This window comes from Aspergillus japonicus (genome assembly GCF_003184785.1).
Source record: "Aspergillus japonicus CBS 114.51 unplaced genomic scaffold BO86scaffold_23, whole genome shotgun sequence".
Classification (NCBI taxonomy): Eukaryota; Fungi; Ascomycota; class Eurotiomycetes; order Eurotiales; family Aspergillaceae; genus Aspergillus; species Aspergillus japonicus.
Window position 1 is genome coordinate 58,370 of NW_020291660.1, and position 12,427 is coordinate 70,796.

At 51.6% G+C, this 12,427-nt stretch overlaps 3 protein-coding genes across 3 annotated transcripts; all 3 read left to right on the forward strand.

Moving 5' to 3' along the window:
- The first annotated feature begins 26 nt into the window (after positions 1–26).
- Positions 27–2,275, forward strand: BO86DRAFT_389176 (oxidative DNA demethylase). Its single transcript, XM_025672060.1, has 2 exons — positions 27–246; positions 326–2,275. The coding sequence occupies exons 1-2, from the start codon at positions 92–94 to the stop codon at positions 2,148–2,150; spliced, it is 1,980 nt and encodes a 659-aa protein (XP_025527778.1). The 5' UTR covers positions 27–91; the 3' UTR covers positions 2,151–2,275.
- Positions 2,276–3,130: 855 nt separating this feature from the next.
- BO86DRAFT_90459 (uncharacterized protein) lies at positions 3,131–4,314 on the forward strand. Its single transcript, XM_025677778.1, has 3 exons — positions 3,131–3,833; positions 3,889–4,004; positions 4,056–4,314. The coding sequence occupies exons 1-3, from the start codon at positions 3,338–3,340 to the stop codon at positions 4,083–4,085; spliced, it is 642 nt and encodes a 213-aa protein (XP_025527779.1). The 5' UTR covers positions 3,131–3,337; the 3' UTR covers positions 4,086–4,314.
- A 5,414-nt stretch (positions 4,315–9,728) lies between these two features.
- BO86DRAFT_90316 (uncharacterized protein) lies at positions 9,729–10,139 on the forward strand. Its single transcript, XM_025677777.1, has one exon. The coding sequence runs from the start codon at positions 9,834–9,836 to the stop codon at positions 10,047–10,049; it is 216 nt and encodes a 71-aa protein (XP_025527780.1). The 5' UTR covers positions 9,729–9,833; the 3' UTR covers positions 10,050–10,139.
- Positions 10,140–12,427: the final 2,288 nt, after the last annotated feature.

The following is a 12,427-nucleotide window of genomic DNA, read 5'->3' on the forward strand; positions in this document are numbered from 1 at the left end:
AAAAAAGATCCCCGGGCCTCCGTTGTCGCAACTTGATTTTCCTCCCCAGGCACCCCCTCCTCTCCTATCATCCCCATTCAAACCCCTCAAAATGAAGCGCAAGACAGACAGCAGCTCGAGTAAGGGTCAGCCGGAGACGAAAAAGCGCGCTTTGTCCAGCGAGGAAGCCGCTGCGCGTTTCCGCGACGGTCTATTCGATCCCTCGGAGCAACAGAAGTATACCGAGCAGTATGCTCAGTCTGCTCCGTATGTCCATCTAACCCGACCACCAATTCGTCTCCCATCCAGATGTTTCATTCAAACAAGAGACTGACTATCGCTCAAGTTACAAGCATGGAGTCATTTCCCCTTTGATCGAGCCCTCCCTCTTACGAGCAGTCCGCGACGAAATCCAGGCCCAAGTCGACTTCACCGAGAAGGAGACCGATATCTACAAGATCTTCCAGTCTGGCGATCTGGCCAACTTGGACGGGCTTGATGACGAGTCCCTGTCGAAGCTCCCTTCGATCCTGAAGTTGCGCGATGCTATGTACTCTGCTCGGTTCCGCGAATACCTCTCCGCCGTGACCGGATCCGGAAAGCTCAGCGGTCGCAAGACCGACATGGCCATCAACGTCTACAACGAAGGCTGCCACCTGCTGTGCCACGACGACGTCATTGGTAGCAGACGTGTATCCTATATCCTCTACCTGACCGACCCGGACACCCCATGGCAAGAGGAGTGGGGTGGTGCATTGCGCCTGTACCCCACCACCACGAAAAAGGATGTCAACGGCGACGACGTCAAGATTCCCAGCCCCGATTTCAGTCTGAGCATCCCCCCTGCCTTCAACCAGCTGAGCTTCTTCACCGTCCAGCCCGGCGAGAGTTTCCACGACGTCGAGGAAGTCTACCACCCCAAGGAGAACGAAGACAAGTCCAAGAAGCGGGTGCGCATGGCGATCAGCGGATGGTTCCACATCCCGCAGGAAGGCGAAGACGGATACGAGGCCGGCCTAGAGGAGAAGCTCGCCGAGCGCAGCAGTCTGGCCCAGCTCCAGGGACGAGGCGACATCTACGATCTCCCGCAGCCCAAGCCGGTCGTCTGCGAGGAAGCGGACGGACAACAGGCTGTTGAGGGCAAGGGGAAGGGCAAGGCGAAGGTGGAGGAGGAACCCAGCGCCGAGTTCACGGAGTCAGACTTGAACTTCCTGATCCAATACATCCGCCCCTCCTACCTGACTCCGGACATCGCCGAGGAGATGTCTGAGACGTTCGGCAACGAATCCTCCCTCAACCTCGACCAATTTTTGTCCGACCAATTCTCCGCCCGGGTGCGCACGTACATCGAGGAGCAGGAGAAGCAATCGCTGCCCAACTCCTCGGACGAGATCCTCGCCCAGACCGGGTGGACCGTTGCCCGGCCCCCCCACAAGCAACGCTACATGTTTCAGCAGCACGGAACCGCCACGGAGGATCAGAAGACCCCGCTCCAGGAGCTCCTCAACGACCTCTTCCCGTCCCGGGCGTTCCGCAAGTGGCTGGCCCTGATCACCGGCGCGGCTCGCGTCTCCAGCTACGACTACCTGGCGCGCCGCTTCCGCCGGGGCCAGGATTATACCCTTGCCAGCGGCTATACCGGGGAGGAGCCCCGCCTGGAATTCACTCTGTGCCTGACGCCCACGCCCGGCTGGGAGCCCGAAGGCGCCGATGAGGACGATGAAGAGGAGGAGGAGGAGGAGACTAACGGCGAGTCCGAGAAGAAGTCCAAGCCCCCGCCCAAGCCCGAGGCCACGGACGATGCCAAGTCCGCCGACGAGCCCGCAGTGGGTGGATACGAGATCTACATGGCCGTCGATGACGAGGACGAGGGCGATGCGGCGATCTATCGGTCCGCCGCCGGCGACGAAGACGACAGCATTCTCTTCAGCACAGCGGCCAACTGGAACCGTCTCAGTATTGTCCTGCGCGACAGCGGCACGCTCAAGTTTGTGAAGTACGTCAGTGCCGCTGCCAAGGGTGACCGCTGGGATATTACCGGTGATTTGGGGGTAGAGTTCGACGATAATGATGAGGATGACGAGGATGAAGATGAGAATGATGATGACGAAGTTGATCTCGATGACATGGAGGAGGATGAGGACGAGGACGAAGGAGAGGATGAGGAGTAAACACATCTTTCATTCCCCATAACAAAAGATTCACCTGTATATAGACAACGCTTGGGAGCCATATTCCGACCAGAATACTAAAAATAGATCTTGTCAATTACCACATACATACATGAACAGCCACGATGCACCTGCATATGCCATATGACTCCCGCGTATGCTGAGTATATCCACGCTGCAGCGCAACCCCAAGTCACGGAACAAACAATCGCATGACAAACTCTTGCCCTGGTCCAAACCAACCCCACGCAGGCAGTTGGCCATCCGGTGGAGATATCTGGAGGCCTTTCCTATAACACAACAGCACCCAAACAAGAGCCCCAGCTCCCGATCGAAGGATTAACCAAACCCAGGTTCCAGTTGATTTGGTTTAGCTTAGTTCCAGCCTCCAGGGCAATACAACTCAAACCCCCCCCCCCCCCACCTCCGATTCCGACCAGGCGTCTTCGGAAGTCAGCCTTATACGGTTATACCGACGAGCGAAATAGGCAACAGCCTCATAGCCTCGGGCCTCATAGATAGATGGGCGCTACTGTACTCGGAACTCTGCCACATCTTGGTTCGGTGGTGGGTTCACTCCGTCGCCGTCGCCGTCCCCGAACACCGCCTCCACCTCCACTTCAACTAGTATCATCCAGTCATTGGTACTCCGAAGGGCAAGGCAGGATAGGGTAAGGCAAGGCAGGGCGCTGGGCGAGTAAGGCTGATTTCTTGGTTTAGTGCATCGACCCAACCAAGCCACCCTCTTACTCGAAGTAGTTGTATTCTATAGCCGGCGGGTTATAGCAGCTAGTAGTAGCGGAGCTTGTCCTTCTTAGGTGAATGGATTCGACCATGATAATGGCAATCTAGAGGCTAGTCTATGCGGAGAGGCTGAGGGACGCGGCGGCTGAGTGTTTCTGTATGCAGGTGTTTGCGTGAGGCTGATATCTTAGTCGCTCTATCCTGTGCAGTACACTCAGCATGCAGATCTGGTCTTGTTTTTCGCTTCGATAATAGGCTTGCGAGACCAGGCCTATCTTTCCAGACAATCCCCTTTCGTCATAAGTACTGAATAGTAGATGGTTGGGATAGAGTCTATAGGTAGTATGATTGTTGAAACTCCTAACGTGGAAGGGCATATAATAAATAAGAGAACGAGCGTGCACGGCTGAGGAGCTGCTTGTTGTGGTGCGATATACTCCGTGATGGCTTGGCCCCCTTCTTATCTGCCAGGTACAGTCCAGTACCTACTATTCTTGAAAGCTACCCATCCAAGGCCTGCACTTCCAGACTTCACTCCCAGATCCAAGCATCCAGCGTCAACAGAATACGAAAAAAAACCAAGGTTATGGCAGTTTCAAGTCTCCAGAAATCCCAAACACCATAACACCCCCTCCAATTTGCCACTTGCACCCTTAATGAACACCTACAGCCAACCAGCAATAGCAACGTCAACCTTAACCCAAACCTTTTGCAACGTACAAGCCTATAAAACAACTCCTCTCATTCTCAGCCAAGTCCCAAGAAAAAGGTACAAATTCCGCAAAGAGTGGCCAGCCTTAACCACGTGGCAACTCATTTCCTTCTCCTTCAGCCACAACTCGGACTTTCGGAGCTCATCGCTTCTTCCGTCCGTTCTTCCGAGGGACAAAAGGTCCGATGGGCTTAAGTCTAACTTCTACGTGTGGGAAGCGTGGCAGCGTTGGTCTGAGCTTCTTTTTCTTCCAGTCTTGACTTTCTCTTACTACTCGGTAAGGTAACTTTGGCCTATGTGGCATCGGAGTCGGAGTGAGGGAAGACGGGCAGGATGGAAGGATGGATGGATGGTTGGAAGAGGGGCGCATCGGCCCCCCCCTTCCCTCCTTTGTGGGAGTCTGTATTTTTTGATTCGATTGTACTGGACACAGCTAATTGCATTCTGAGGACTTTTCTCATTTGGTGTACTCCGTATAGGATATGGATAGACATTGGACAGGATTACGGAGTAACTGCAGTATGAGAAGCGGGGAAAGGCCATTGACTACCTTAGGTACAGTACATACATAAATGTCTCCGGACGGAGATAGGTACCAGTAAGGTTCGGACAATTATGTGTCAGCCGCCTTCTTTTTTCTTTTTCTAATGGCGCGCATGGGCAAGATTATCCGCCCTGGGCTTTTCTTTTGGACCGGGATTTGCTTGCTTCGCTTGGCTTGATGGCTTACCTACATCTTGGGGATTCAGGTTTTGTTTGTTTGCAATGTATCTTAAATCATCGGGGGTTGTCCGAGAGCGATTCATTGGTGTCATTCTCGTGGTTGTTGGTTCTAACTTACCCACTCAGAATCTCGATGGGTCGGCCCATCCGACACCTTGAATGACCGGTCCGGACTAAGGTTGCAGCTGCACAAACGAAAAGTGGTCCCTGAATATGGATGGCGGATTCTTCACCTCGCGTGCGCCGGCCTTGAAGAGATGGGCTCCACCACTTTCTGCGTTGTCTAGGACACAGGCTACAGCAACCGAGGTCCATCTCCATTTCTCCATCGAGGAGCAGAAGGATTCGCGGTGGAGTCGGGCTAGTGGCTTCGTGAGTAAGCGCTAGTCAGGGCCGACGGGATGGTAGACTAAGTCCAGAGGGGCCATTTGCCAAATGGGAGGGGAAGACTAAGCTTTACTTGTGAGTGCTTGTGAGGGGGAAAAAAGAGAGATCAATCTGAACTGCATTTGGTCATCGCGCGGGTGATTCACTTGCCAATGTCGACTAGGTAGTAGTCTAGTGGTTCGAGGATGCTGATTCGAGGGCTAAGTCTTTTGAGAAGGGTGGCCCTCACTTAGTGAGGTAGCATCGCATGGAGTTCGGAGCAGATACTGGTCTGTCCAACGCGCAAACTTGCCTGTTTCTTGTTCGCCTATCTTTCTTTTCTTAGTCAAGTAACATGTCTTTAATCTAACCTGGGCGCTTCTCTTCGGTAGCTGATGGAGTATTGGTCGGAGAGGCAACACCCAAGCCCCCCCGCGCGGACGAATTCCGAACCCGTGCAAGCAGGTTGAATATAGTCTGCTTGGTGGCTTCGTTGGCTCTGGGGGCAGGCGCCATGATGAGTTGCAGTTGGCATGGATCTGTTTGACCGGTGCATCTGACCCTGGTCTGGCATATTCACCCATGGCCATGCGCAAGGGTAGGAGGTGAGGTCAGCATGCACACTTTAATTAAGCGTGGGGTCCAGATGGTTATCTCTCCGACAGGTGAGTCCGAGCTTCGGATACTATGCGCAGGGCAGCTGCCGGACGACAACCTCATGAACAGTTGCCCCGGTTGACCTGCTCGATCAGCCTCAAATTGAAGGCCACGACAGCCTGACAGGCACTATTTGGTTATTGCTGAGGTTGACCCAGGCTTCGCAGCTGAAAACTAGACTCTACAGATGCTGTAGCCAGCCGGCTGAACAGCAGTCGTGCTCCGCTCGAGGCCCTGCATGCATAAATTAGATACTGAGTGCTGACGCGGTCACTGACAGAGTCAATGTAACCATCCTGGCCCGTTCGGCCCAGACACATCTGGAGATTCAATCTAATCAAGCGAGCAGAGTGCAAGGCCCGGAATCTGGCCTTCCCGCGCGGCGAAGGAGCATTTGTCGATAGTTAAGAACGACCAGACTCAAGCCCTAGGCAGGGAATACCCGTCATGAGAATCCTTCCGAAGCTGCATGGCCTCTCTGTTTAATCCTTCAAGATGAGCCTTGCATTGGTGCCTGAGAAACCTCTGCTGCGTCGCCACCGGGCCAGCTGCCTGGATGGTAGACTCGGAGAATGTACTCAGCAAAATGTGGAAGTGGATGGATGGGATGGGGTGGGCCAAATGCAGTCCCCCGTTCAGCAGGTCAAATCGGGCAAATTTCAGACTGTGCCCACTCGGGCAGGTCCTTAACGGGGCCGGATGGTGTCACATAGATTGAAGGCACATGGCCCAATAATGCACGAGGAACCCTGGCTCGCTAAGGCCCGTAGTCCGACCCCGGCTCTGTCGCCTAGTCTAGCGCAGGGCATTAATAGCTGACGGGCCATATTACTCGTAGTCTCACGCGTGGCTAACGATGATGGATGATGGAGTTCTATCCGATCGTTGGCCCTGTTGGAAGTTGGGCTTAGGACTGCTGAGCTTTGGAGGCGGGCTTCCGTGGTCCACACCACCCCTGCCCTGTAGGAAGGCTGTCGCATCGCCTATTTCCCCTCTCCAAAAGTGCTGCATGGCTGCAGAGTGCAGTCAAGGCGAGTAAAACACAATAGGCTGGACCGTTGGGATTAAGGTTAGGTGTTGTGATTGGAGAAGTCGGGCTGTCTTAATCTCCCGTCCAGACCAGGAAAGTCCGACATCGCACCTGTTTTTGTGCTGCCTGCCAAACCACTACCAATCTTTCCCGGATTTTTTTTTTTGGTTGATTTCAAAAGGATTCCCTTTCCTGCAACAATGATAATAACTGTAGTGATACGGCAGCCCCGTGGGGGTGTGGCGCACAAGAAACAGCTTTCTCACGCGGGCAGAGAAACCTGAAGGAAAAGAAATTGCCCAAGAGGAGGAAGGAGGGGCGGGTGAATGCATCATCCATCCGATCGTCGCCCGATTCCGACCCCGCCCCCGACTCCGTCGAAGGATGAATCAGAATGAATGAGTGGTGCCTGTTGGTTGAGGTGGTCGTGGTTGTCTGGTGGCTCTATCGAATTCTGATGACCCAGGTGCGCAACGGGTGTGGATGGATTATTTGCAACAATAATCCTTTCACTTCCCCTCAAGTGAATACCGGTAATGAGTTCACAATAATAGCAAACAATAATAACAACACAATAGTCTGGACCAGGTTTCGGTGCTACCCCCATCTTCTCAATTTAGACACACATATTCAACCAGTACTACCTTGGCTTCTGATCGTCTCCACGATTGGATGGCAGATGCCACGCTAGACTAGCGGGGAAATTCTTGCACGATCTGCAGGCTGGGGGTTCTTCCCCTCAACGTGGAAAAAGAAAACATGGCAATCAGTCGATCACCATCGCCCAAGTGACTCCCCCCTGTCATGGGAAAACAGGTCGCCGGCTGATGGGCCATGGAGCATTGCCGGATCCTTGATCTCACGTTGTTGATGACATTGGGCCATTTGCAATCACATGGTGTGATTGATGGATAGCACTGGTTTTTTCCCACTTGGGGAAGTACATGTGCTCCAAAACAGCTGGACTGGACTGGAGGAGTTTCAAGGTTGCATTGACTGACTCAGTCAATAATGTGAATCAGATGTCTCGGTGACTTAGTCCTCAAATGATTCCAAGCAAAACAGAAAAATACAAGGGGAACAAGCAATGGGAGCCCTGATGGATAGGTAGACTGAGTACGGAGACTCCGTACTCACTAGGTTCTGCGGTTGTAATAATGGCCGTCGATTTGATCCCTCAAGTGCAAGAAGGATCGAGTCGGTGAGGCATCAGCGACTGAGGCGGCCGCCACCGTATGGGCGGTAGGCCATGACACGACGCATAGCACACATCAGGCAAAGGGATGAAACTAGCTGAGACTCGTGTCTCGAGTTACAGCGACTGACGCTCGCTCCCAACACCCTGATCGACCAGAGAGTATTATTCAGCAGGTAAGGGCCTGCTGTACTCCGTAGAAGCGCGTTGATCATGGACAGCAGTGTAGAGGTGTACTCCGTAGGTAGACTAAAGTCCTCCGTGCACTTGATGGAGATGAAGTATGCATGTTGGTGATGGTCGCATTCCAAGGTACTGTATGTACTTGGTTGACGTGACTCTGCATTGTCCCAAAGAAGACGTCTGAATGTACTGTACGTGTGTTCGCTCTGTTGATAGTTGATACTCAGCAGGCAGTACACCAACTATGGTTAGACAGTCAGCCTGTTAGTTACACTGATGCTGTCTGACCTCACCACTGTACGGAGTTGTGTACTTTCATAAGGGAGGGGAAGGGATACTTACATGCACCATGATTATCCATACATGTCACCACCGTACCTCCACGCATACATCAGTAGTACATGTACATACTGAGTAACTTAGTACTGTACATACACTACAAGGCGTTGGGATTCTTGGCGTCCGTGTGGCTGAACGACTGACGCCGCTGCATGTCCAGAACCTCCATAAGCAGGCGTCTTAGCGGCGATCATTCCACCGTGGTTGCCATGTGTCGGCTGCTGGAAAGTCAAAAATGAATCATGTTTCGGGACTAGCTGAAGCAAACTTTGACGCGCGAGAGAAGAGCAACAGCAAAACAGATCATGACCATACCTCTCGCTTGCACCTGGGACTGGTTGAGATGATGAGCAGCTGGATGTGGTCACGGTGAAAACGCCCACCCTCTACGGAAAAAACGGCGCTTTGTTCCTTCCCTCCCCTCTCTTCCGACCGGACGTTGACCTTGACTTTGGCAAAGAGACGTACTGACGTACTAGAACCCTGTACCGTTGAATGGTGTTGGTTCTTGTAAAAATCGGAATTGAAGCTCGTAATCTTTCACACCGGCGGGTATTCTTACAATAGTCTCGCAGAACGTGCTTTTGTACCACCCAAGCGAGCTGTCAAGGACGCCATGGGCCCTTCGCATGATGGGTGGTCGGTCCCATAACTTCCCAGGAACCCAAGTTGTCACATAGGTGCTTGATATCAATGCAAGGCAGGGAGAAAGTGACCTTACATCTGCTCAGCTGCAAGGAGGACATGTTTTTGCTCTCCATAGAGAGATATAGAGAGACATGGAGGGGACATAGAGGGGGTGGTACTGTACATACACCATACGCAACATTACGCTTACGGCAGTTGGCAGACCGTGGGACCCCTGCGGCCGATCGTTCAGTGCAGCCACGTGAAAGCAGACCGCATCGCATCGAGATCGTTGCCGACCGTGGATGGCCTCTGCTTCTTCCTTGGGAACCTCACCCTCTTCATCCTCAACACGTACTGTCTACTAGATACAGCTCTCATCGGCCTTTCGAGTTTGTTGTCGGCTCCGGATCCAGAATCCTTTCAACTTTCAATCCGAGTGAACCTCAATTTGATTTCGTATTCGGATGATGTAAATGGGCAGTGCATACGAAGACAAGCTCACTGCAGTGCTTTTCTGCCAGCAATCATGCACTAGATACTGTATGTACAGTACCACCATTATCACTACCACCACCACCACCATCACGACGGGTAGAGGTGCCGAAAGTCTTGCAGTAACTGCATTTTATCATGACAGCTGCCTGTAAGCTGATTCGTGTAATTGGATTGGATCGACTCCAAAATCCCCCATTTATTTGGTGGGCCCCACTCTCCGGCTGTTGGTCCAAGCTGCAAGAACTCGCAAATTCTGAGTTAAACAGTCAGTCGACCAAAAAGTCACCACCTCAATTGTTCCAGTTCACAAGAGTACTGTACGTACGAGAGTGCTTCCTCCCACCTTTCTGGCCCGGCCATAATTACCAACCCAGCGCCCTACAGCAGCTCGGGGCCTAGAACTGGGACGTGCCAACCACCTGGCTCCTTTCATTTTTGACTTCCATTGTTCCCGCCGTCTCTCTCATTTTCTGAGTCTCATCATTTGTTTGCTACTTAACTTGCATTTGAAATCAGCCTTGCAAACCTGGTTCAATATATTGGACTATATCTTTCCCATCGAAAATCAGTTAGATTAAATGAGAAGAACAAAAACTCGAAGGCGCTGTCATGGCTGTACCTAGTAAGGTCACGGAGGACCTCGGTACGATCTACGCTCGAGTTGCCCAACTCAGCCCCTACAATTGCCTAAGTAGGACAAGCTCGGCTCTGATGACTTTGGACTGGATTTTTGCAGTAACTGTGCCGCTGTTAATCTGTCGGCTGTTCCAAAGACATCCCGCTCATCTGAACAACAAGTCAGTCAGTGATTATGCCTCTGATTGAATAAAAGCCTGGTTGGCAGTTCCATATGTCTGTGAATTAATTCGGACTATTTATCTGCGATGAAGGATCGCAAGCTGGAGCTTAACCGGGCGGTTACGCATTAGGAAAAAGAAGCCCAAGAAAGAGATGGATACAAATCGCAAAATTTGGCGGAGCCAGCTATCCGATGCGCTAGATCCCTTAAAGTGGGGGAACTAAGCACCTTTCAACTCCGGTACCTGACATTTTGTCTTCTTGTACCACTATGGTGTTCTGGACATGGAGAGTTTTTTTCGAACACGGGTAAAAGTTGTTGTGGCATGGCAGCAGTGAACTCCATCGGTGCCACTGGATGGAAGGGGTTCTATCCCCCCTCCCTTTCCAGGCTCCGTGGTTCCGATTGAACCTTTCCACCCTCCCAGTCGGCTCTTCTACAGTAGAAAAGAAAAAGGTGTAAAAAAAAAAAAAAAAAAAAAGGCCGCCTCGTGGCGGTGGACTCCTGTCGCAGCAGATCATCTCTCCCTTGAATGCTTGGCCGTTTCCAGACGGATGACCTGCCTTAGTTGTGGCTTTTTAGGTAACGATGTGCTCTCCTTCTTGCCTTCGCTTCAGGCTCCAAATCCGATTTCGATCTCTCGCCGCTTTGATAGTCGACCAGTTCACCATCCAAGCAATCTTGACCTGTAAATTCAGCATGCCAGAGTGAGCGTCAGTGGCTGTCACCCGAGCGGACGGCCTACCGGACTTGCGACCACACTATGTCTGACCAAGGGTGAATAATGCACTGCACTGTTATACGACCGGGGGTGTGGGTGAATTGTTGATGGACCGTTGCGGTCTGAGGGTGTGCCCATACTTGAGGACAAAATGCCAAGCGCCATCCAGCAGCATATGATACCTGCTGTATCATCTGTATCTCGCAGTAGTCCCCAATGAAACCCTATGCATCTATCACTCCGTGTCACATAGATCTAGCAATATTGGACTCTTGAGAAGGGGATGGGAGATCATGCTACATCGAACGCATTAGAAGAAAGAACTTGCATCGGCGATGGGAATTTTGGAAAGTTGCGTAGGGATGAGCAGAAGAAGGAGATAGAATTGATCCATTGCCTTAGATGACGGTTGCCCTCCGTGATAGACGGCTTGATTGCCCTTTTAAACCAGGGTACTACGTGTGAGCTGCATCAGATCATTCTTCACTGCTTTTTCACTGCTTCCATTTTTAAATTTTCTCCCTTTTCGTTCGGGGGTTTATTTTTATTCTATTTGATCTGAATTTTCTTCGTGTTTTTATGACCTTGGTATTATTTATCTTTTCCATTTACAATTCAATTAGCACGCATCTACTACGGGAATTGACTTCTGTGGAATGACCCTGGGTGTTATCCTTCAGACTAGTAAGTATGAGCCACCCATGCATCTGTCATTAATCTATCCCAGCTTTTGCCGGGAGAATGAATGAATTGTTTGAACTTTCTATGTCTCCATGTCTTCTTGACTTCTTCAACTACTGTCGAAAGTGTCTCCACCGACTGTTTCCAGACCCGCCCCGGGGCTCCGCTGACTAGTCAGAACATATGGTCGATAGCTCCCGCGCCTAAAAAAGTCGGCGAGTCGGTCATCATCATCAAGTTAACTTATCCATCCATCCATCCATCAATTTTCACCCCGATCCAGTTCTAGTGCCAAAAAATCACTTGCTTGCACCGCTGCACCGCTGCACCACACGCTCCAAGCCCCAAGCCCCAAGCCCCAAGGAGTCGGAGTCTGTTCTGCCCTTTTGCTCTTTCATCGATCAATCAATCAATCAATCAATCAGACAGCCCAGTGCCACCGTCTGGTTCCTGCCACTAGTCCGAGGTCCTATTCCTACTACGACCAATCGAGCATTACTCCGTATTTTGCAACTTACTCCAGTGTCCACCCTCTTTCTGGCTTCTTTCTAGTCTAGGCTTCTTCTCCTTCAACCGCCGGCCCCCTCCCTACTCTCGCTCTCTCGCTCTCTCGCTCTCTCTCATTCTCTCTCTCTCTCAATTCTCTCTTCTCTGAATCTCTTTTGTTTTCACCCTCTCTTCCGACTCGGAGACTACCGTACTAAACTACTGCGACTCTACCAAGTACATTACTACCACCACCACCACCACTATAGTACTGTACTTTTTCAGTCCGTTTCTGCTCGTCCATCTTTCTTGGCTGGCTCTTTTTTCAGCAGTCATTTCGCCCCTCTTCATCATCCCCGCAGCTTCGCTTTTAACTAGCCTGGTCACGTTAAGCTTCTGCTGGTTATCGGTCGGAATCTTTGCCCTAACTCTTCTTCCTGCCCAATTGTTCGTCTCCTCACTCTTGTGCCACGTTCCGCTGCACCGCCCGAGCGTTTTATTCTCGGCCATCAGGTA

Bases quoted from the DNA above. Each gene is read 5' to 3' on its own strand.
- BO86DRAFT_90316 (XM_025677777.1), top strand. From the start codon at position 9,834: ATGGCTGTACCTAGTAAGGTCACGGAGGACCTCGGTACGATCTACGCT.
- BO86DRAFT_389176 (XM_025672060.1), top strand. From the start codon at position 92: ATGAAGCGCAAGACAGACAGCAGCTCGAGTAAGGGTCAGCCGGAGACG. The intron at 247-325 runs GTATGTCCATCT...CTATCGCTCAAG, and splicing joins CAGTATGCTCAGTCTGCTCC to TTACAAGCATGGAGTCATTT.
- BO86DRAFT_90459 (XM_025677778.1), top strand. From the start codon at position 3,338: ATGGCTTGGCCCCCTTCTTATCTGCCAGGTACAGTCCAGTACCTACTA. The intron at 3,834-3,888 runs GTTGGTCTGAGC...CTACTCGGTAAG, and splicing joins CGTGTGGGAAGCGTGGCAGC to GTAACTTTGGCCTATGTGGC. The intron at 4,005-4,055 runs GTCTGTATTTTT...TTGCATTCTGAG, and splicing joins CCCTTCCCTCCTTTGTGGGA to GACTTTTCTCATTTGGTGTA.